This window comes from Zalophus californianus, chromosome 11, assembly GCF_009762305.2.
Source record: "Zalophus californianus isolate mZalCal1 chromosome 11, mZalCal1.pri.v2, whole genome shotgun sequence".
Classification (NCBI taxonomy): Eukaryota; Metazoa; Chordata; class Mammalia; order Carnivora; family Otariidae; genus Zalophus; species Zalophus californianus.
In genome coordinates this window covers 74,039,903-74,065,332 of record NC_045605.1, presented here as the reverse complement: position 1 = coordinate 74,065,332, position 25,430 = coordinate 74,039,903, and the positions used below count along the sequence as shown (strand labels likewise).

The following is a 25,430-nucleotide window of genomic DNA, read 5'->3' as shown; positions in this document are numbered from 1 at the left end:
CAAAAATAACTAGAGTGGAATGAGAGAGCCTATGTGCAGCACTGTCACTAGAGCTACCCTGAAAATTTGAGCAGCTGGGCACGAAGGGGACAGTAGACCCACCCGTCCACCAGCAGCTGGGAGAGATTTCCAGCACCAAGGGGGCACGCCGTCCAATGTGAAAACAGTGAATGGGAGTTTCAGCAGGGCCCTGGGCCGAGCTTACTCACAAAAGTCTCAGGATGGCAGGCATTGCCGATGATGAGGGAGGGCTGCAACCTCAGTGAGCCCCTCTGTCCTTTGTGTTCTCTGTGACAAGAAGGAACCCACCTGCCAGAGTCTGGGAGGCCTCCCAGGCTTGCCAGGCTGATGCCACGGCCAAGGGCAAGCAAACATCCAGCCCTCAGGAAAGAACAATTAGGTCATTCCCAAAGGTCTGATTTGACTTCACTTGTCAGGGCTAATGATTTTTTGGTCTACAGGAAAATGTTCAGGCTCAATTAATGTCAATGGTGACCATAAATAAAAGAAACTGCTTTTGACTTGGCACAAGGATCTTTGAATTTCACACAGTTTGCATTTCACAGTGGAAGACCTCCCCACCCCCACCCCACCCCCGACTTCCTCCGCTCCTATGCTCCGTCAGCATTCTTATACATTCAAACGGGTGTTTAACCCATAGGGTTTATCTTGAATAAATGACTGTTTTTCACAGTGTCCATGTGACCGTTCTCCACCCCCCCACCCCAAGCGATCTTTCTGAAGGCGACTTCATAGCCACGGAGTGAGGCATCTACAGTGTAAGAGCTCTAATTTGAGTAGAGTCTGGCTCCAAGGCAGTCTTCCTGAAATGCATGTCCTTCTTCCCCCATGTCTGGCATTTTCCTTCTCTGTTCTCAGTCTTCAGACCTTCCAAATACAAATTTAAGCTACGGGGGCAGCTGAATAAAACTGCACTGGTTCTCAGACTCCACTCCACCCTGAGCCTGAGGCTGTTCCTTCCTTGCACTTTTTAGCATGGGTTCCCATCTCTCTCCCAGCCTCCAGTTCACCCTCAAAGATCCTCGTCTGGGAGACTTTTTTTTTTTTCCCATCTCTAGGAAAAGGGGCAAAATGCAATTTCCTGCAAACTAAATAAATGCTGATGTTATGGATTATGCCTGCCACCATTGCAGAAAATCATTTCTTATAAAAGCGGAGGAAAAGAGAGATTGCTTTTAACTCTTCCTTCCTTCCAAGCCAGGACTGACGATGACAAGCAGGTGCCACCATCATGGAGGGCGGGGGCGGGCGGCGGTGAGATAGAAGGAAGAGAATGGCGGGGAGGGGCCCTGTGGAAGGTGTTTTGAAGCAATCTGCTTACATTTTAAGTAATCAAAATTAGATCTCTAAATGCTATTTCCCCCTGTTACAAAACCCTGCTTTTGAGAAAAACAGTTTGAGTCCTTATTTCCGCAACTGTACACAATGATAATGTACCAAAACCACACAAAAGGATCTGCTGCCCCCACGGAGAGGCACTAATATTTAAATCATGACAAAATTATAAAATTCTTCGACCCCTTTTTCCTTTGAAAAGTCCTATCCTGCTTTTTCAGTGTATCTTGCACATGGCTGATAAGTGAGGTTTTGGCAATTATGGCCCCGTGAGAATTGAGATAAAGAAAAAGCCAACCGCCAGGAATCTGTTAATGTAAAATCAGAAATAGCACACTTGGTATCTACCTTGGCAAGCATCATGGAGGTGTGCTGACGTGGGTAGGTTAAGTTTTTTCAACAACAGAGCAGTAGCGTAGCATTGATTTAAAAAAAAAAAAAAAGACACCCACCAACATAATCAAGAAAAGCACTGCTTGTTGTACTACAACATTGTAATTCTATAGCTATTTCCTTCCAAGGAGCATAAAACACATTTACCTGGCACACTCATGGAGCATTCAATGCATACAGTATCATTTAAAGTACATGGGAATTTCTTCCTGCAAGGCTAGCCCTTGGTTCATTTCAATTCGGCCATCTACTGGGCTTTGTTTTAACGTTAAATTCTACTAAAGGAATGAATAATTATAAATAGGTTACCTGGATGACTTCTTCCTCCTGTTGCTTTTTTATTTTTTTAATCTTTTTTTTTTTTTTTTTTTTTTGACAGAGAGAGACATAGCGAGAGAGGGAACACAAGCAGGGGGAGTGGGAGAGGGAGAAGCAGGCTTCCTGCCGAGCAGGGAGCCCCATGCGGGGCTTGATCCCAGGGTCCTGGGATCATGACCTGAGCCGAAGGGGAGCCACCCAGGTGCCCCTCCTGTTGCTTTTTAAAATCCCTATCATTCTTTCAAAGAATTTCAAGATCAGTTCTCCACAGGGCAGGGACAGTGCAGGAGAAGGGATAATAATGTTGCCACCCCCAAGGGACATCTGGCAACACTCTGTGTTCTCACAATTTTGGGGATGCCACCAAAATCTAGTGGGTAGAGGCCAAGGATGCTGCTGAACATCCTACAGTGCATATAACGTTGAAAAATCCCACCCAAAGGGTCAATAGTACCAAGCCTGAGAAACCTGTGATTCTTTTTATCAATCAATATAATTGTGTAGATGCCTGCTGTGTTGCATACACTGTGCTGGATTCTTCTGACCATGTTGGAGCAGAGTCCTCCACCCTGTGCAGGAGCCCACACTTCCATAACACTTCTCTTTTGGGTCCACACACCCCCAACTCCCAGCCATGTCAGGGAGAATCAGAGCACACAGGACAAAGGAAACATCGGGACCTCCCTTTGTTAGGTGGAGAGAGAAGGCCTAGGGGCACCAAGAACGCTTTCTCCTAAAGAGGAGATAAAGCAGGGAGCAGTATCTGGATGGTTGGGTTGCACTCCCGGAGTATGTTAAAACTAAAAATAAGAACTTGGGTCATCATTTAAAAGACAATTCATAAGCTCATCAAGCGCCTTGAATTTTGTTCCCTCTACTATGATTTCTCTGCTTAAAGGAGTTCAAAAAACATTCCTCAAGCCTCAAATCCACTCTTTAATAATGTTCCGTTAAGGTTAAAAATCACTCCTGACACGGCTGCTGAGACCCACGCTCTTTTCATCTGCACCCCGGGAAGAGAGCAGGGCTGGGAAGCAGAATAGGGTCAGATGTGGATTCCAACCTCCTGGCTTCACTTGGAATGAGATCAGAAGGGGAGAATGTTTCTTTGATCCAGCCTCTCTTGTGACTGAAATTCACCTTAAGGTTTTCTTCCAAGTACCATACAGGTAAACAACCAGTCCATCCCCCTGCACTGCTGAAACTGCAAACTGCCACCACACTGGGTGAGGGGACTGGCCCGGGCACTCATTACAGCACAAGGATGTCCTCGTGCCCGTCGTTAATGAGCCCTGTGGCTCATGTGCTATCCAGACACACAGTGCAAGAGGCGGATCTGATTAAAGCTGGGAATGCAGAGTGATGGGAAAGGCAAAGTATGTAAATACGACCAAAGTCGTTCATTAACACATAGCAGCCAATATAAACTACTTTCCAAAATTAGCTGGCAAAAATCTGTGCAAAGCCTGACATTCCAGTGTTGCCGAGGGGGGCGGGAGCCGCACTTCGCGCCAGGGGAGAAGGCAGTTGGAGTTGTTGCTGCCATAGGAATGGGTCTGAGAGCGCTGGGAAGGAGTTCCTGGAGTTTTAGCTGGGCTGGAGGTAGAAAGCCCAGAAGTGGGACCAGAACGTGGCTTGGAGACCCTGGGAGCAGGATGGGGCTGGCTGCAGGTGTGCGTGGAGTCAGGGGACAAACGAAGACCAAGACGCACTTGTGCAGCCTTCCCTTTGTTTGGGGCCATCCACCATGTGCCATCCGTGATGATCCAGGAGAGAAAGGCTACAGTGGAGGCTCCCTCCCAGTCTCAGCCGGGATCTCCATCACAAAGTTGGATAGTTGCCTCAACAATCTCTGAACGTGAGGCTTGCAGGGCAACTTCCGTGGACTGTGTATGTTGTAGTCTTTGCTTCCTGAGTCCAAGAGCACATCTCCACTCAGGATAACCAGGGAGCAAGGAAAATCAAAACAAATGCCAAACAACTGGAAAGAGAAGGGGGAGGGATGGGAGGCAAATGGAAAACTTCACATTTCAACCATGATTAAGGCTGGACTGGGTCTCATGATAAAGTAAAATATGCAAACCTCGGAAGAACGCTGTATATCTCCTCTGTAGCTTAGAGACTGATCAAATACCATCTGTTGTGGCAGTTGTCATGGCAGCATTTTTCTCTGAATACCAGGGTAGCTGAGTGCAAAGCGCATGAAAATGATTAATGCAAATGAAGACCATCTCTCTGGGCACTACCTGGCCCAAGGGGAAGATGGGGCTCCGGGCATGCGGGTAAACGGGGCACTAGTTTTCATGAGTTAAGAGTTTCTGACTGAGCCCCTTGGAGATCTCCATCCTGGGAGGAGAGGCAAACAGCTGCTGCATTAAAGTCAGGCATGCTTACAGCCATTTTTTAAAAGTCATGAAATACCCAGAGCCTAGGGAATGGTAGACCCGGACCCCAGACAAGGCTGAGTAAGAACTTGCAAGTTCTGGGCACTTTAAAAGCACAGTGCAGCTTCTCCAGGAGCCTCATACATCAGCGCAAACAACTTCCTTCCAGAAGTGTGAACCTCACACCTGATGCTGCTACTTGTCAACAAAAATAATCATTCATCCATTCATTATCCATTCCTTGACCCCTATCTACTGAACACCTAATTGGGTATACAGTGGTGAATAATCCCTGACCTCACAGAAGGGGACAGTTTAGCATAGAGAACTGGGCATTAAGTCAATAATGCACAAGTAAGTACAGACAACATCTGTCATGTACTAGAAGACCTCATCGAGCCAGAGGATTGGTGAGGGGGGTTGGATAAAAAAAAAAAAAAAATTTAAGAAAAGTTTTTTTTTTTAAAGACTTTATTTATTTATTTGCCAGAGAGAGAGAGAGAGAGACAGACAGACAGACAGCAAGCACAACCAGGGGGAGTGGCAGGCAGAGGGAGAAGCAGGCTCCCCCCTGAGTAAGGAGCCCGATGCGGGACTCAATCCCAGGACCCTGAGATCATGACCTGAGCCGAAGGCAGATGCTTAACCGACTGAGCCACCCAGGTGCCCCTGAATAAAAATTTCCTAAGGAAGAGACAGCATGTAGGTTCAAAGAGACAGGGCTTTTTGTCCATCTGCTCACTGATACAGCCCCAGGCACCTAGAACAGTGAGCAGCGCATCGGAGATACTCAAGATTTGCTGACTGAAGGGGAATTTGAGCTGAGACCTGAGAGTCAGCTGGACACTGAGAGTGGGGAGACAAACTATACCAAACCTAGTAAACCTAAGGCTTAAGAGATTCCACGCAGGATGCTGCATACCATGTGCTGGTAACCACAAGAGGATCAAAATGGCTGAAGGCCAGCAGGCAGGGGAGAAGAGGTAGGAGACAGGACACTGAGCAAGAGTAGAGGGCTGGCCACACAGGGCCACATTCAAGAGCTCACAGGAGAAGGCAGGGGTCCTCCCAATTCTTAGGGAAGCCTTGAATTGTACTATCTCCCCAACCATTACTGGGGCAATAGCAGCCAGGCCAAGCCCTTCCAGTCTGAGAGCTTGAGGATGGGCTATTTTGGGTCTAGCATGGCTCAACCGGTGTCCTTGAAGTGGGAGCTTCAGTGACACCTGGGCTGGGCATGGAGACAGGGAGGGATGGGAAGGGGAGGTCAGCATCTGTGGTCACATGTACTAGGAAGGTCGGCTTCCTAACCAACAGGCCTCCATGCCTTTTGGACACCCCTTTCCTCTGCCCCTTTCCAAAAATAAAAATAGAAAAGAGGAAGGAAAAAAAAAAAAAAAGGAAATCCAATCATGAAACCAAACCAAAAAGCAAAATGAACTTTGGGGAAATGCTTCTCCTAAATGCCTGTCTCCATCTGCGTTGTCTCTTTCCTCTGCGTTCCTAGGTCATGACCTGATGCAGGATTTGTCCAGCTGAATTTTATTTGGACACCTCTATCAGTGCTGGAGCCCAGCATCATCCCATGATCACATGGCTCAGAGGCCACAGTGTGGTCCTGGAGACACAGTTCCATGGGACTGAGCTGGTGGGGCGTGGCCATTACGATTTTCATTTTAGGAGACCCCAGAAATGAGGGAACTATATGGTGGCACTTCAAATTCTCTTAGGTGCGGAGATATTCAAGAGCATCTCCCCCTGTGAACCCTGAAGTTGCCGCTTGTTTGGCTGATGCATGTAGCCATCCTAGCCCCAAAGCACAAGGGGCTCCACCCCTTATGTCCCATCTTTGGCCATTCAGCACATGAGCTCTAGCTTTCTTGGCAGCTTTGACACAGAAAGTTGAAGAATGTGGGACTCGGGCTAGATGGGGCTTCAGTCTGTTTCTCTTGCTGCTTTAATGCCTTGCCCAGATCCTTCCTTTAATTTGGCAATGTTATCCACCTTATTGTATATAATATAACTTCAGCTTTCCAAGATGTTGTCAAGAGTTCCTTAAAAAAAAAAAAAAAGGCTTTATAGGAGTCTCTCTGCTGTTACAGCAAATGGGTAAGTCCATATGGATAAAAAAAATTCTTAGAGAAAAAAAAATTGAAAACAAGAATCTCAAATTCCTCCAGTGACTATCTTTCTCCACTTCGCTTCCAAATGCTTAGAATGCTTCATTTTCCTATTATATTCTGACTTCTCAATTTCTCCCTCGAGACAAAGAGAAATCTGGAAAGGGAGGTGTAGCTAAAGTTCTAGAAATCTGTCCTGACTCTGGCGGCTCCCATAATGAACCCTGACAGTCGAGCTCTGCGAGTGCCCCCAGGTAGAGAGGAGGGGGACAGCTCCACGGGGGATCGGCACGGTCGGAAAGGCCCAGCAGCTCCCCGCACGCGCGTTTGTCCAGTATGCCACTGCTGACATCATCTCCCCGCTCCAGTTTCAGAGTCATGCTGGCTCACTTTGTAGTCCTCCCCACAAAGGGACTGTTCCAAGGTGAGGCCTCCGAGTTAGGAGGTAGATACAAATGCTAGAGGGGAGTGAGCGGAGCTTAAGGAGTGGTATTCAGGGACATAACACAGGCTTGGGAGTCAGACAAATCTGGGTTCCAATCCTGATTCTGCCACTGACGAAATGAAACTAAGTTTCCTCAGGGGCCTGACCTATCGAATGGGCATTGCAACACCTGTGTCACAGGGCGGGGAGTGTGTGGTCATTCTGAGAGAGGAGGTATGTGTGGTGCTCAGTAAGTGCCCCATAACTGGCAGTGTTTGTCACTATGTTGTAATTTTTGACATGGCGTCTCTGGGCTATACTTCTAAGGCCACGATATACCCCGAGCTATGTCTGGAGTTGGCCCCTGGCAAAGCAGAGTTTGACAAGCTTACCTGGGCTGCCTTCCATCTGCTCCTGGCTCTCTCCTCAAGCCCAGCTATCCGGGACTCTGGGGTCCTCTCCACCACCTAACGTCCAGCCTCTGTCTGGGCAAGCCCACTCTCAAAAAGACGGCAGTAAACTAATTCACACCAGGGCAGAAGAACTGCTGCTGGCTTCCCCTGGGTTGCCTCTCCCACTGGTACCTGTATTCCATCACAATTATTAGATGACAGTTATCGGTCAGAAGAATCTGGGCTCTGGACTCCTCTGCACTGGATTCTGGTTCCCTCACAGACTACCCACGAGACCCTAGCAAAATGAGTTAACTGCTTCAAGTCTCAACTTCATCTAGAACGCAGGAATGTATAGAACTATCTCAACAGAGATACTGAGGCAGAGATGGGTTAAGCTGGGTCAAGGGTCTGGAATTTTACCTACCAGAGCTTTTTTTTTTTTTTTTTTTTTTTTTTTTTTTACCTACCAGAGCTTTAAAAGATTCTTTCTTCATGCAATTCTATAGTGGCAGAATATTAGAGATCACGGCCTCTCCAGAAAGTGAAGGATCATTTGAGTTTGCGAGACACTCAGAGGCTCGCTACATTGCACAACACTTGTATGGTCTCTCTATGAATGGGTTCCTTGTAGCTAGAATTCATTTCAACGCTGTTAGAATCAGCACTTTCTGTCCCAAAAGATTTCTGGTCAAACTCTCCTTTACTAAGTTACATTAAAAAAACCCTAACACAGCAGACAAATAGTTTCGTTAAGAGGGAGCAATGATCTTTTGCGGAAAACCCTGGCTTTTCCTACAGAGAAGGGTACAAACTCAGATGCCAACTTCAACAATGAAGTCCTGCCTTCTGGACCTCAAACGTGTGGCTGCCTCTTGAACCAAAAGAGAAGTGCGGTACCGTGGACATGTGCTAGGGAATTTCACTCAGGAACTAACTAAAACTTGGTAGCCTCATTCATTCTTTGATTAATAATGACTATTTACTCTCTTGCAGCTTCTGCTCCAGGGGAAGAGGAAACAGAGGTGACAAGACAGCGTGGTCCGTCCTCACGTGGCAGACAGCCTCCTACACAAAAGCAGACTTGAAGCAAATATCTCCCCACGAAACACAGATCCCAAACGTGGGAAGGGTTGACTTACACCTATCAATTCACCAACTCAAAGCCTGACATGGACTCACTATGCTCTTTTCAGTCTGGTTCTTTTTGTATCTTGGCCATATTTATATCCCTAAGCCACAAAGGCTTCAAGAGGCAGAAGAGAAACATAATATAAAACAAAGCAGCTGATCTTTGATACACTCCATGAGTGTAGCAAATCCTCCGTTTTGGAAGTACCACTAGAATAGGTCATTTTACCCACAGAGCAAATATATATACAGGAACAGTGTAATGGGACCCTTTGCAGATGAAGGCCAAGAGCCAGATATGCCCCCCAGTTTGGTGGCCAGTTCCCTCATACCAGCCTGTGAGTACAGTTTTGTGATTCCGCCAGTTCACCATTATCTGTAGCTATGGTTCTTCTGGGCTGCTCTCGAGCAGTCAGCCCATGGATTTCAACCCTGTAATTCCAAGGAAGAACACTGCAAGAAACACCCTGGCAGCATCAATAAGCAGGAAAGCAAAGCCATGCAGAGTACCTTAATGCCCAGTTCAGAATCCTGCAAGGCTTTGCCCTCCCACTGGTGAAAGCTGGGATGAAGGCATCTGCTCTACCATCCTATGCCTGCAAACATCACCCTGTCGTGTTCTTTTCTGCGGGAGATGGAATTTAAAACTTGCCCTTCCCTTTCCACTCCAATTCCAGATGCTGCTAGCAATTAGTGGGTCACTATTATATGCCAGGCACACTACTACCTTTCATATACATTATTTCAATCTGTTTTTTTTTTTTTTATCTCAAGCTGTTAGTCGATATGGCTACAGAGCACAGCTGGATTCTAGATCGCTGGCGATGATTCATATATAAATGGGGAGATTTTGCAAGTAGTACACAAAATATACCAAGACACTAGATTTGACTAATGGTTTCAAATTCTAAAACTTGTGACCTAAGCAAAAAGCTACATGCTAACCAATCAGAAGTCATATGGTATCAAAAATTAAGAATACTATGAATAATTAAAATAATTCTCCACTCTGCTTACTGCCATAGGCAGAATGTCAGAGGCACCAAGTCCGCTGGAAGAAGAGAACAGACTAGACAAGGAAGGTCTCTATTACAGGATACCCTTGAGCTTTCCAAGGCTACAAGATATCTAATGCACCTGGGAAGAAGTAGTGACAATTTTTAACTTGTCATATAATGCTAATTTCTGTTACTATTTCTGTCCTTGTCAAGTATTCAGTTGAACCAGATAAGACTGCAATTTTTTGGAGGTAAAAAACGGTTAAATATTGGCCATTTCGTACGATTTTTACCTATATTATTAGGAAGATACGCCCCCCCAAAGGCTAAAATTAAACTGTTGGGGGACTATAAAAATAGAGCGCTTTAGAGCTATTCATAAATAAAGCATCCGTACATCTGAAACTCAGAATAAAATCTCTGCAAGTCTCTCTGAAAGGAGTCTCACAAGACAGAGGGAAAACATCAAGTCAAAGGAAACACCCCATCTGCAGGTTAACCCCTTAAAAGACCCTCTGCTTTAGTTAGAGCTTCCACTGCAGGATCCCCTTAGGGAAGCAGGATGGGGCCTGGAAAAGGCTCTAATTCCCAGTTGATTTCTCTCAAAATCTCCCAGGAAAGGGAACTAGGCATCCTTCACAACAGTGAAGAGAATCCAGGCTGCCTGGATTTCCTCCTCTCGTCTTCCCGCTCCTTCAGAGGAAAGTGTGAGAAAGAAGAGATTTTGCCACCCACTCCCATCAGCCGCATCGTGACTGGAGCCCTTACTGAGAGGAAATTTTACCCTCCCAGAGAGACGGGACCAGAGGAGATGTCTGTGGATTTCTCAGCTCCTTGGCTATCTTTGGGTAAGGTCCTTGATTTCCCTGAGCCTCAGTTTTCCTTTCAGAAAAATGGGCATAATTATCCCTTTCTCAAAAGCCTTACAGAGACCTTCCGAGAAACTAATTTTTTTATTTACATGCTCAGAAAACACGAAGCACTGGGATAAATTCTTTTGCATAATTATTATTTCAGTTCATTTTCACCAGTAGATGAGGTAGACCTATCACCATTTTCCAGATGGGAAAATGGAGGCTCTACAGTGCGCTTCTAAAACTGCAGTTATTCAATACATCGTAGAGTTGGAATCAGAACACTTAATGGAAAGAGGTTTAAAGCTGTGAAGCCCTCTACAAACATGGACTGTTAACAACCAAATGGCAAGAGCTTCACTATTGTTCTGGATCACTCTGTTTGGTCACCTCTCCTACCCTGGGACTTCGGCTGTGTGACCAGGCCAGTCATCAGTCCCTCCAAACCAAATCTCATCTTCATATCAAAAGGATTAAGGACACTTCACGGAGGAAGGAGGTGACTTTCCACACATTCTTTTGTACATGTTTTGTGGGAGATATTTATGTTCCTTTTCTAGTGTTTGAAATCTTCAGGAGCAGAAATTATTAATATAAACACTATGGGCATTATTTTGACGTCAAAATGCTCCCCAAACAAGGATCTTTCAAACGCCCATATGCCAGGGCTTAGGATCCCTGAGGAAGTTCATGACACTCCTAAGAATACAATAGTTTGGGGATCACAAACCTCAGGTGTGTGTAAGGGGCAGGCAGGTAACAAATGAATAACAAAATCTGCACATAAGACAATAGGGAATGGTGGGAGACTGGATAAGCACAGCCCACACCCCTCTCTCGGGGCAGTGCTACCTGGGTTTAGCCAATCTTGGCCTGAGGAGTATCAACCCAGCACTGGCAGATGAGGGGAAGGGGGAAGGGGGAAGGGGGAAGGGGGAAGGGGGAAGGGGGAAGGGGGAAGGGGGAAGAGAAGGGAAGGGAAGGGAAGGGAAGGGAAGGGAAGGGAAGGCAAGGGGGAAGGGAAAGGAAAGGAAGGGATGGGGGAAGGGAAGGGAAGGGAAGGGGGAGGGGAAGGGAAGGGAAGGGGGAAGGGGGAAGGGAAGAGAAGGGAAGGGAAGGGGGAAGGGAAGGGAAGGGAGGGGAAGGGGGAAGGGAAGGGGGAAGGGAAAGGAAGGGGGAAGGGAAGGGGGAAGGGAAGAGAAGGGGGAAGGGGGAAGGGAAGGGGGAAGGGAAGGGAAGGGGGAAGGGAAGGGAGAAGGGAAGGGGGAAGGGAAGGGAGAAGGGGGAAGGGAAGGGAAGGGAAGGGAAGGGAAGGATGAAGAAAAAGAACGAACGAACGAAAGAAAGGAAGGAAGGAAGGAAGAAAGGAAAAGAAAAGAAAAGAAAAAAGAAAAAGCTGGAAGATCAATTTTTATTCAGTACATTGATTTTCATCTAACTATCAGCATCGATTCAGTTTCTTTTTTGTTTTAAAAGGTCTTCTGGCACCTGACTTCAGCTTGTTGGCCACCGTCCTCCTCTCTTTGCTGAGGTTGAGCACACAAGCATTCACCTACTGACCAGTCCCCAACACACAGATGCCATAGGCTAACCGTGCCTTAACCAAGCGCAAATAGGAAGTCCTTGCTCAGTTCTGCTTCACGGAAAGATTAAAAAAAAAAAAAAACACACAGAAAACACACATACAAAAACACCCCTTTGAAGCTAGGCTGAAACATAAGAACTGCATGAAGACATACGCAAGGAGGTGGGTCCAAGCATGAGGCCCAGATGGCTGTTCTATAAACCACAATCTACATGGTTATAAATCACCAATCTCTCTTTTAGCTCAAGAAAATGTGTAGCTATTCTCCCTCCACATATCCTCACATTTGCTAAGTTCTTTAACCTTACTGAGCACCACGTTGCCATTGACAGTGCCTCAGTCCCCAGGTGTGCTGAGCATTTCTTTAGTAAATATTCACTGAGCATCTACCAGGTGCCAGGCCATATGGACAGATGGACAGATGCAACAGCGCCCTCAAAGATATTATCGTCTCCTGGGATACAGGCAGTAAAGTACAATGTGCTAGAGGATTGTCGCTTCCATTTTTCAATAGAGGAAACCAAGGATCACTCAGGTTAAGTGAGCTAGAAGGGATAGAGAACGCGTGTGCAGACTCCAAGACCATGGCCATGCACACAATTCATATCTGGTCCATTTAGAGCTTACTACAGTTCTCAGACAAAGCATCTTAGCCTTTCCAAGAAAGCAAAATGACTGGCTCATTCAAAATCCTTAAATTTAAATAAACCCTTTATTTTTTTTTTTTTAAGATTTTATTTATTTATTTATTTGACAGAGACAGAGAGAGCGAGAGCAGGAACACAAGTAGGGGGAGTGGGAGAGGGAGAAGCAGGCTTCCTGCCGAGCAGGGAGCCCGATGCGGGGCTCGATCCCAGGACCCTAGGATCATGACCTGAGCCGAAGGCAGACACTTAATGACAGCCACCCAGGCGCCCCTAAATAAACCCTTTAGAGATACCATTAATTTTTTTTTAAATTTTAAACAACTTTGCAAGCTAATTTACTTTTACATGTATGTTTGCACAGGCAGAGCCCTAAAGAGGCTTTTTGTACTTGGCTTAAAGACAACTGTTGGCCAAGTGTGGTCACCAGACCAGCAGCATCAGCATGGCACCCAAGATTTGCTCATTTAAAAATGCAAATACTCCAGCCCCACCCCAGGCCTCATGAATCAGCAGCTCTGGGGGTGGGGCCCAGCACTGTTGGGACAAGCCCTCCAGGTGACTCTCCTGCACTCAGGCTGGGAAGGCTCTGCCCTGGGAGGCTTTGCCAAACCAAACGCTACTTCTCTCATCAATGAAAATAATCTGCTCAGGGTCGGCGGGGGCGGTGGGGGTCTTTTCCACATGCCTTCATAACTAAGTTAAAATATAAAATCGTGAGAGAGAAGATTGGAGAGAATTTCTTGGCTTAGGACAACTCAAGTTTCTTTACAGCATTTAAAAATACAAAATACATATTACATATCTGACATAATGAAATTTCATGCGTGACATCACCCCCACTCTCTGGGCAGTTCCTGGACAGTTAGGCCATTAAGTGTTCAAGCTCATTCATCTAAGCAACATGAGCACTTCCAATGTACTTAGCCCCATGCCAGATGCTGGGAATATGGAGATTTTTATTGAACCAAAAGACGAAAAACACACTATACATACTACAAAGCTTGGATGTTATTAAACAAAATATGATAAACATCTCAGAATGTGTTTAAACGTCGTATTAGTTACAAAACCAACCCACATTAGTTGGGGAACATAGTACCTACTCATAAGTGTAGGTTCGAGAAGAGGTCAGGAGTCCCTGGAGCCCAGCTTGTAACTGGCACCTGTGACTCCCGTGTCAGCTTAGCATCTGAAGCCACCCACGATATGGCCGTGCAGTGCCAGCAACTAAATGTGGGGCTCCGTTCTCCCCCTGCTTCCCTACAGTGACTTGCTTTGAATTTAGCACAAAGGTGGCAAACTCCATTCTGAAGTCTTCTAACAATGGAGACAACTTCCAGCCAACTCAGAAACCTGAGGGGCTTGTAGTAGCCAAATGAGCCTCTGCTAGAAACTCAGAAAGCAAACTGTCTAATACAGCAAGAATTATTTTGGTTGAATCCCAGAGAGTATTAGTTTCCTGCTTCTTCTGTAACAAGGGACCAAAATTTAGTGGCTTAAAGCAACCTAAAATTCTCTTAGAGTTCCAGAGGAAAATCAGTCTTGGAGAGGTATAATAAATGAGTAGGTCAGCTATATCCATTCTGGAGGCTCTAGGGGAGAATCGGTTTCCTTCTCTTTTCTAGCTTCTAGAGGCCACCTGTGTGCCTTGGTTCATGGCCCCTTCTAACCTCTTCAGAGCCAGAGAACAGCATCTACCAGTCTCTTGCCTCCCACTCCCACCCTGCTCCCGTAGTCACATGTCCTCACTCACCTTCTTGCCGCCCTGAGAAGGATTCTGGTGATCATACCGGGCCCGCCCAGATAATCCAGGATAATCTTCCCGTCTCAAAACCCTTCACTTAATCACACCTGCACAGTCCCTTTTATTAGGTAAGACAACATACTCACACAAGTTCCTAAGATTAGTATGTGGACACCTTTGGGGGTCCGCTGTTCAGCCTACCACACTGGGTGCCTACTTTGAGTACAATAAAGCCGTTCAATGCACAATAGTTAGGATATACAGGACTCATAAGCAGAGAAAGGAATAAACAACTAATGTGCTCTCTCCGTGAGCCAGGACGATACCAGGTGCTTATTATGCCATCGCTCATCCATCCCTGGCAGCAACCCTAGGAGGCAGCTTCTATTACAATCCCCCTTTCAGAGAGGAGGGCAGGCTCAGATTTAGGAAACTGCCCAGCACACGTGGTCTGGGATGGGAGACCCAGGGTGGCCTGATTCCAATCTTCTTCTTCAAACCAAATCTCCTTCTCAAGAAGGAAGGCCTCTCCCCCAGGCTCCGCCCACACCTACAGGAGGGCCAGGATTACAAATGTAATTTTTGTACCTCCATGTCACAGTCCATCTTTTCTCTTCTTTAGTCAGTTTCCTTAGATGTAGAATAGCCTAACAGTTAAGGGAACGGACTTTAGAGCCAGGCTTCCAGGGTTCAAGTCCCAGCTTGCCCCTTCTTTGCTGTGTGACCTCATGCTCATTACTAACCCTCTCTGTTTCCTCATCTGTGAAATGGGAATAAGGTCACTGCTCTCATAGGGTTTTATGAAGATAAAATCCATCAATGCAGATGTCTAAAACATTGCCTGGTTAGAAGTATATATGATACATGTTTGCTACTCTTATGTAAGATCTGGGACAAAGGCAATAACCCCAGGCTCTACAGCAGGAGGAGAAGAGAAGGAGAAATTCTCTAACATGACTCACATTTAGCCCCTGGGAGAGCACAGCAAATGGCAGCAGGGTCTAAGTTCTCCACACCACTCAATGGAATGAACAAGATCTATTTCTCATTCTACAAGAATAAAAGGAGCTAAAACATGTAAAGCACTTACCACTTATTTTTTTAGATTTTTATTTATTGATTGATTTAGAGAGAGAGAGCCTGAGAATGGGGGAAGGACAGAGAGGGAGAGAGAAGCAGACTCCCCGCTGAGCAGGGACCCTGGGATCATGACCTGCACCCAAGGCAGACACTTAACCAAACTGAGCCACCCAGGCACCCCAAGCACTTACCATTTTTATTATCAATCTTAATAATCTTTGGTGTTGTAAGGATGCCTAAAAATGCTTACCTCAAGTGACATAAAAGAACTCAATAAACTAAAAGTTAACTGCACGGTCCTACTTGGGTCTTCTAGATAAACCAAGAAAAAAAGGAATTAAAAGAAGGAAAGACACTTCTAGGATAATGCGAAGGAACTTCCAATAGCCACAAATAAGGATCTGACAAGGTATGTTACAATCCTTTAGTCACATGGATAAGTCGAGGCCCTCTCCTTTCTTGGTCTTTCCGTCCATCCATCCACCCATCCATCCAACATTTGTTAAATACCTACTAGATGCCAATCATCTAAGCGTATCCTAAGTTAGGATACTCAGGTGAAAGACATGGCACCTCCTTCAGGAAGACAACTCAACCACCACCACAAGGGAGTGGTAGGAGAAACGCAGGCACGGAATACCAGGAGACACAAAAGACAACAGGCACCTAATTATCTCAATTACTTGAGATAACAATTGACCTGAAGATTAAAGGTCACATCATCCAGGTGGGACAATCATCAGTTTTTCTGGGCAGTCTGGACCGCACGTAGCTGAGTACAAAGACAGGAGCATACAGCCTCTTTGGGGGCACCCAAGTTCCAGTATGCCTGGGGTATGGAGTGTAAGTGGCCAAGTGGCAAGAAATGACGGTAACTGGATTGTGAAGGAACTTCTATTGTGTGCTCAAGAGTATGGAAAGGAAAAGGGGTAGCCCACGATGGTTTAAATAGATGTGACCAAAGAGGCAGAGAGCTAGACATGGATGTGGCCTCCATGTTGAAAGAGATCACTGGCCAAAACATGAGCATACTGGATGTGCCATTGAGTGGTAAGTGGTGGATGCTGCGTGCTGATCTTGGCCCTGGACTCTTCCTACTTTGCTTTACATTCTAAGTGGCCTGTGGACTTTTCCTCATTCTTTCTCGGTTCTGTAACATGTGTGTGCCCTTAGGGTGGTGTAAAAATAGGCCCAGGGGCCCAGGGAAGAGGCAACTCAGCTGCCCAAGGATCTCAGACACTCCCTAGGCATGTGGCCTGCTTTCTCTCAGCTGTTGGGAGGGCTCAAGGTCACTGGGCCTGGAAACCTGATTCTGTTGCAGATGGCCTTCCCTTGGCCCAGGAAGCTCTGTGGAGAACACAGTGGGAGGTACCTGGCGCCAGGGCTGTCCAAGGCCATCTCAAGAGGCTGCCTCTCACGAGGGGCCCCTCCTCGTTTTCAGCTCCTGAGGTTCCATCAACAGGTCAACTCAGGCCCTTTCCAGAAATACTCAATCTCCTCTCTTCTGATGATTCTGCTGTATCCACAAATGAAAAATTAGAGTAGGGAATGGGGAGGTGGAGACTATTTTTATTATACTCCTTCTCTGTCACAGAGGTGGACCCCACAGGCTCTTAAACTATATAGACTTGGGTTTGAGTTTTAATTCCACTTCCTAGGTGAGTAATCTGGGACCAAAAAAACAAAAACAAAAACAAAAAAAACCTTGTAAAGCCTCCTCCCCCGTGCAATTTTTTTGGGAGGGGAAAAAAAAGGGATTCTGTTCATGGAATGTAAGTTTGAAAACTACTGCCTGGTCCTTGTCTGTGTCTACTTGCAAACTCCTATTGTTTTGGGAACTCAGGAGCTACCATGTCCACGGGGACCTCTGAAAGGACAGGGTGGGGGAGCAGAGCTGTGCCCTAAGCAGCAGGGGCACTGAACTTTGGGTCTGTGGAGCCCCGGGGGGACACATGGGCTGGCCTCTGGGATCCACAATCTGCTCAGGTATAGGCAAAATTCTGGGGTGTGTGTGATCTGGGGAGGAGAGGGCCTTAGCTTTCCTCAGATTTCCAGAGGGTTTCACGTCCCCAACACATGAACTGTGTGCACAAATCATCATCGTCATAGAAACTGCCATGTATCAAGCGCTGTTCCTATGCTAGGAGCATGGGGGTAATGAGCTCACCTACCTGAAAGGGCTGTTGGGAGGATGGAGGGAAAGGATGACTGGGCAGCACTTAGCCTGGCACCTGGCACCAGGCAAATACTCGACAGGCTCTCGCTGTATTTTATCATCTTAATCAGTACTACCCATGATTATCCCTTTCGTTGCCTCATTAGTACTATGAAAACTTTATGAGCTATGTGTTATCAACCCCACTTTCCAGAACAGGAAATAGAGCTTTCAAAGGGTTAAATAATCAGCTCAAGGCCACAGAATAGCAGAGAAGGAACTTGAACTCAGGCTGCAAGATTCTCAAGCCCAGATGGCCCTCCGTCTAGAAGCTCTACAGGAAGGGGCTGCCTGGGAGGCTCAGTCTGTTAAGCGTCTGACTCTTGGTTTGACTCTTGGTTTCAGCTCAGGTCATGGTCTCAGGGTCGTGAGCTTGAGCCCCACATCGGGCTCCTCACTCAGTGCAGAGTCGGCTCGGGATTCTTTCGCCCTTCCTCTCTCCCCTTTTGCTCCTCCCCTTTGCTTGTACACTCTAAAAATAAATAAATGAAATCTTTAAAATAAAACATAAAATAAAAAATAGAAGCACCAAGGGAAGAAGGCAGAGCTCTTGGAGAGCTCCGGAGGCCCCAGATGACCCCGGGCCTGAGATCAGTGACCAGAGGGATGAACAGGCCTGGGGCTTTCCACTGAAAGAGCCAGCAGGCCTTGCTAACTTTGCACCTCTCCTCATCGACAACAGAAAGCCAAGCCCTGTACAATAATAATGATTAAAAAAAGAAAACTGTCCCCCGCAGCAGCCATTCCTAGGCTACAGAGTGAGGCAATGTCTTGGAGCCCAGGGTCTGGGGAGAGGCAGTGCCCTCGGGCCAGGCTCCAGGCAATGTTTCTCCTTCCAAACTAATGCATAACTCTGCTGAACAGAGTACTTGAAAACCAAAAAGATGCCCCTGGGTTGCCACGGCAATGCTAAACAGACAAAACATTTTAACCAGCTCTGACGCACACAAACAAAATTATTTAAGGGCCCAACGGACGGCCTGGTGGGTGAGAGGGGGAAGGGAGCATTTCCACAGCTCCATCTCCAAGGCCACTGCCCTCAAAAGTGTGGAGGTCAGCCTGAAACTGCCCAAAGGACTCCTTCCAACACAAGCTGAGGCCAGCTGGCTAGGGAAAGGCAAGTCCCTGCCATGCCTCTCCACCTCGTGCCCACAGTCACGGTCCCATACTACGAGGGCCCGCAGAGGGTCACAGTATATGCTGATGGTTCTGGCTCTGCCTCACCCTGGGGACAGATCTCCACCACGTGCGCCCACAGCAGCATCGAGAGGGTGGGATGTGCCCATAAGCATGAATAGGCTCACAGACCTTATGGCACTGTGCAGATAAAAGTCAGAGCAAATAATAAACTCATAAACTACCATTTCCCACCAGGCAGCATTTTCAGTTCCCAGATCCCACGACTGAACTTCCCTCTCCAGGGCTGGATGACCATGGGTATTTTCCTTTAAAAATACTTCACTCCAGGGCCCAGTGGGGGGTTGCTCCCCAAAATGCAGTGATCCGGGGAGTGATGATGAATGCAGAAGATTTGTTTTAGACCCGAAGACTGCCTTGCCTATGGGGTCTCCTGTATTCTGGGCTCTTCCATGCCCCACTCCTCACCGCAGGAGAGGAGTCTCACCAGATACGGCTTATGGCACCTCAGGAGGATCATAAGCAAATGCTGCAAAACCTTCCTTTGCAGGGTCCCCAACAAGCTTTACTTCACATTTTCCAGGAATGTGAAACCTCTTCCACCCATCATTCCCCTGTGGTGAACCCTGTTGCCTTTCAGACTCACTCCCTAGCAGTTACTCTTAGACCTCCCTCGTTCTCGGATGCAATGGGGCCCCACTGTGCCATGTGCACAGATGTCTGTGCACACAGCCACACTGTTATTCTCTGCTCTCCTGCCCACCCATCACGGAGCTCCTGGAGGGCAGGGACCCTATCTTGTTCACCTGAGCGTTCACGTGGCCCACCCAGCGGCCAGCATTGGTCAGCACTCTGCGAAGATTTGCTGATCAGCAGGCTCAAAGGGACAACGCCACACCCATCACGTCTGTGCTTCAGTGTCCCTGGGATTTTTCTAGTCCCAATGCCGGAGCTATCTGCTCTCAGTTCCCCAGCCTCCTGGAAAGGAACATTTGAAGCAGAGCCCAGAGTGTGGGAATTTGAGACCTGAGCCGCTGAGCAACCTGGTGGGTTGGGAGAAGTGTGGGGGCTGGGCCTCCTACCCACAAAAATCAAAGCTCTTGGCCCTACTCACAGATTAGCTGATGGACCGAACCTGCCCCTTGACAACTGGAACAGCACCCATTCCTCCTGCTCTAAACCAGGATTGCTTTCCCTTTTTTTTTTTTTTAAGATTTTATTTATTTATTTGACAGAGACAGAGAGAGCGAGAGCAGGACCACAAGCAGGGAGAGTGGGAGAGGGAGAAGCAGGCTTCCTGCTGAGCAGGGAGCCCGATGTGGGACTCGATCCCAGGATCCTGGGACCATGACCTGAGCCGAAGGCAGACGCTTAATGACTGAGTCACTCAGGTGCCCCCAGGATTGCTTTTCTTCGGCTCCATTCTTCAAGGCTCCTGAAGAGGCTGTGTTTTCTTAGGGAGTGAGCACACTGACTCTGTTGATTATTTTCAAGGGAGGCACAGTTGCCTTCCAAACAGGTGCACTCCCCATGTTCTCACCTCATTGGGGGTCATCTTCCTCTTGCCAACAAGGTGCTCCCCACATGTTTTCCTATCTCCCCCAAATAGGCAATTTGTAGCAAGCAACAGCAAATCTTTATCATGGGCTGCCCGAAATAAAGCCTAATTGAGAGCCTAATCTTCTAGGAACTTAGAAATGGTGGCTCACCCACTGTGTCGTATTCCCAAAGTGTGCTTCCCATGAGTAGAAATGCATGGGCTCTGTATATGCTCTCGTACAGGTGCGCGCACGCACACACATACGGGGGTCCTAGTAGACAGAACAACACCTGTGCTTGTCCAAGAAGGACTTCCTGTGTGCTCTAGGTGAGGTTCCGCCTTATGGATTTGTCACAGTTTGTGATACAGGGCTAACGACAATGGCCCTGTTGTCTTTATCATCTTATTTCCTACAGAATGGAATGACTGTGGTGGAGGTTTTCACATTTTCCTGGCCTCACATCCCGTACGCTGAACAATTCTCTGCTACATTTACCACCAGACCGTGTCTGCCTCCCCGCCCCTAAGCTGGAACTAATTATCACAGACAATTATAGGATTTTATATTCCTGTGTTCTAAAAAAAAAAAAAACCCACAGGCCATGAAAAAAAAAAGAAAACAATACTTTCACAGCTGAAAGAGTTAGAGAAACCACAAAATTACATTGGTGCCATGGTAGCATTTATAAATAACATTTGGCATATAGAACTAAGTTTGCACCAAAGAATCTGAGGTGGCGTTATTATTTTATAATCTTGAAAAGTGGACTTTCACACCTCCAACAGAAAGCTCAGAAAATACAAAAGTGCCAAAGAGAATAAAACGTTCATTACCTTCAAATGTCAGGTCTCTGTATGCATTATAATGGGCCGGGACAAATGCATCCGTATCTGTCTCAAGGGGAACGACTGCATCTCTTTCATGTAAAGATATGACTGCCTGTGTGAAATGCTTGCACTAAATTAAGTCTTCTATCTTCCAAATTTTCTCAATTATTAATACTCTAGACAGCTGCCGTAGCGCTAGCAAAAATAGCAGCCAAGCTTTCCAGAAGTCAAAGCAGCCATGAGATGTCTGCATGGGGACTTTCCTACGGAAGGAGGGGTTGCTCTCCAGATCAAACAAAAAGAAACAAAAATCTCCAGTGAAATGACCAACAAATAAGAGAAACTTGTTTCACAGTGTAAACTGAAGAAGGACTCCCCACCACCCATATTCCTCTTCAGAATAAAAAATGTGTTTTTATGCATGCAAAAGAAATTGGGCCAAAAATGTTATCTGTCCAACTCACTGGGATAACAAGCACTTGGAAAAACTGAAAGGGAAAACCAAGGAATGAAAATCGCTTTGTTATATTCCCGAATGACACTATTAAATGTGTCAACTCAAAGGGAGTATGGGGAGGTCCGAAAAAACAGATTATGCCTTTTTCTTAGGTTTCTGGAAGCAAATTAATGTCCTGCAAAAATAAAAAGTTATCCTGAAGTTGCCACATTTGTATTTTAAACGGGTAGTAGCATCATCTTAACAGCCTGATAGATACATACCTGGTGCAAAGACTGTTTGGAAAGCCCTTTGAAGGGAAAAACCAGGTACTCAGAGCACTGCAATTTAATGTTTTCTGAACTAAGCAGTGATCATGAATTTTAATTCAAAGATCATGCACAGGACATACAACAAGAACAGATGTTAAAAGATTTATTTTTTTAAAAAAAGCTTTAATATCAGAGCTTAAGCATATGACACCAGGGAGAATATCACTTGTCAAGGTTAAGAATGGTCTGGATATGATTATACATTTCACATCTCCTGTCACCATTGTGATTTCACATCATCCTAACCTTTAAAGGCAATCAGACCACATGCCCCGATTTCTGAGCAAGATACCATGACCTCATCTGTGCCTCAGCACCACATACAGAGATCCTTGTGTGTCTTTGAGAAAGCAGAATGAGTCACAATGGTCCAAATTCTCAACAAGTGTATGTTTCCACCAGGTCTGCATAATTTGTTTCTGAAAGAAAGGGCAGTATTTCATGTTCCCTGTCTCACCATCTACGTAAAAAATCACGGCCACTTTTTAGTAAATGCCAACAAATGTCAGAGAAGCCGACTGCAGCTACTTGGAAATAGCTGTTAGTTTATTAATATAATCCCCTAGAGAAAAGCTTATGGTGGGAATGTTTTCAAGATGGCCAGTATCATTGAGAGGCAGGGCTTCCTTCTCTCACACAAATACTCTCGCCAGCCGTGTACCACTTACCATTTGCGATCTGTTCTTCGGACAGCCATTGATGTCTTCAATCTTTTCATTTGCTGCAAAAGGAAACACAAGTCAGAAAAATAAACAATCACCCCAGATACTTTGAGTAGTGATGTTCAGGACCCTTGAGGCCAACCAAGTGCTAAGGCCCATCCTGGGGTCTGTTCAATCGGTGCAGCCATGTGAAATGCTAGAGGCAGCTCGCGAGCTTCAGAACTTACTCATCGGGCCGCTGTCCTCCAGGGACAGCTGGGGCAAGGTCGTCAGCATCTAAAGCAGTGACAACTGCACTGACGATAGTCTTGGAGTGATGGGGCATCAGAGAAATGTGTGGAGACTGAGAAACGGACCAGGCTGTGATGAGGTTTTAGGCTCTTTGAAAGGCTACTATGACCTCCTCATAGAAGATGGGACGGTTCGGAGTGGATCAGTCCAGCTGTAGCCCCGCTCGGCACAAAAGGCATAGATGAAAGCATCTCACCTCATCTTTTTCTTAATTTTTTTTAAAAATTTAATTCCAATGTACAGTGTTATATTAGTTTCAGGTGTACAATATAGTGATTCAACACTTTCGTACATCACCTGGTGCTCATCACAGCAAGTGCCCTCCTTAATCCCCAGCACCTATTTCCCCCTTACCCTCCACCCATCTCCCCTCTGGTGACCATCAGTGTGTTCTCTATAGTTAAGAGTCCGGTTTTTGGTCTGTCTCTTGTTTTTTCCCTTTGTTTTGTTTCTTAAATTCCACAAGTGAAATCACATGATATTTGTCTTTCTGACTTATTTCGCTTGACATTATATTCTCTAGCTCCACCCACGTTGTTGCAAATGGCAAGACTTCATTCTTTGAATCTCTCTCTCTCTCTCTCTCTCTCTCTCTCTCACACACACACACACACACACACACACACACACACATCTTCTTTATCCATTCATGTATTGATAAAGACTTGGGCTGCTTCCATATCTTGGCTATTGTAAATAATGCCACCATAAAGAGGGGTGCCTGTATCCCTTTGAATTAGTGTTTTTGTATTCTTTGCGTAAATACCCAGTAATGGAATTACTAGATCATATGGTACTTCTATTCTTAACTTTTTGAGGACCGTCCATACTGTTTTCCACGGTGGCTGCACCAATTTGCATTCCCACCAAGAGTGCACGAGGGTTCCTTTGTCTCCGCATCCTCTCCAACACTTGTTTCTGGTGTTTTTGATATTAGCCATTCTGACAGGTGTGAGGTGATCTCACTGTGGTTTTGTTTTGCATTCTCTGATGAGTTGAGCATCATTTCATGCGTCTCTTGGCAGGCGCACCTCATCTTTAGCCAGAAATGCTAATATTGCTTAATACCAATAGAATTACTAATAATCCTATTCCCAAAGTGGTAACACACAGAGAAAATGGGAGAGTGAGACTTAAAAGTGGCTCATCCAAGACCACACAGTAAGTCCAAGTTAGGTCTGAAACACACTCTTGGGATAATAGCACCTAGCTCCTTGGAGAAGTGGCAGAAAGAGGTTGTGTTGAATTAACTGGAAATCAATACCAGTGACAAGGAAGAAAGGCCCAGGTGCTCACGGTGCAGTATGGAGGAATCCCTACAAGACATAGCCTAAGTTATCTACATGGGGTAGAGGGGGTGAGTTTGCCACAGCAGCACCACAAAAACACAATATATGTAGAGGTTAGGGCACTGGCTTTGGAGGCAAAGATACTGCAGTTTGAATCTCAGCTCTATGGCTTCTTAGCTGTGTGATCTGAGCCATATCACTCAATCTCTCTGGGCCAGTTTCTTCGTCTATCAGATGGAGTAATACCACCTACTTTAGAGGAAGAGCTGTGGGAAATAGATTATAGGATGGCAATAAAATGCTTCGAGCCATGCCTAGCACACAGTGAGCGTTCTATAAATGGCAGCTCTCCTTAACCCAGTATATATATCATCTATGTAAAATACATAAAATATTAATTTCCTTTCTGATGTCTCCATCAGAGTTAAGCCCAGAAACTCAGCTAGGAGTCCACGGTCAAGAAGTAAGGATCTGCCTCCTCTGTGAAGCCTTTATAAGCTTCCTTTCCAGTCCCCTGACCCTCCATCCTCAGCCCCCACCCCTGGATGGAAAAAGCACCTTCAGGTCTCTGTTCACTCAGCACCGTGTACCTACCTCTACTTTGCTATTAATTATCGAAGGTGTAACTCCTTTTCTCGTCTCCCCCACTATGCTGTTTACAGCCTGGCAGACATGCAGATTTGGGTTTTCACATTTGTGTCCTCAGGCCTCAAGAACTGCTTACAAAACGATTAAAAAAATCAAAACCCTCTTACACAGATTTTAATGAATAGGATGCCAAAAACTTCCATGAAAAGATATTAAAAACCATCTGAAAAGGATAATAGAATCAAAGTGTCCCAAGCCTATGTTTTACAACACCCGAATCTAAGTATACCACACCATTACCTCAACTGGGCTTATTTTTTCCCTAGTGTTTCTACCTTGCGAGAGAAGGGGAGAAATAAGACCCAAGCTAGTGGTAAGAAACTGTTTAAAAATCCAATCACCATGAGACAGTCTAGTTAGTATACATTCAGTCTAATCTACACCCTTAGAATTTGCCCAGAGTAATAGATACTCAGCCTTATGCCCCACCTTGGAAGATGTCAATATTCAGAGATCCAACTCTTAAGAACACTAGGATAGACATTTTAGGAAGCCTTTCAACCTGCTTCCCTTACTCCCAAAAGAGGTGTCAGAGAGCCTTTAAAAATCACATAAGAAATCCCCGTGGATGAGATGACCCATGGATATTTGTTCTTTAGTTCACTAGAAAATACCAGAATTATAAT

General features: G+C 46.0%; 1 protein-coding gene across 10 annotated transcripts in view; it reads right to left on the bottom strand.

Moving 5' to 3' along the window:
• The window catches only part of NAV2 (neuron navigator 2), a 387,753-nt gene that overhangs the window by 232,025 nt on the left and 130,298 nt on the right, over positions 1 to 25,430 (bottom strand). For all 10 annotated transcript variants that reach the window (XR_003517395.1, XM_027579102.2, XM_027579093.2 and 7 more), the window contains exon 3: positions 22,583 to 22,635. Coding sequence is in view for 9 of the 10 variants with exons in the window: in XM_027579102.2 (XP_027434903.1) it covers positions 22,583 to 22,635 (53 nt within the window). In the remaining variant the exon portion in view is untranslated. The remainder of the gene's footprint in view (positions 1 to 22,582; positions 22,636 to 25,430) is intronic.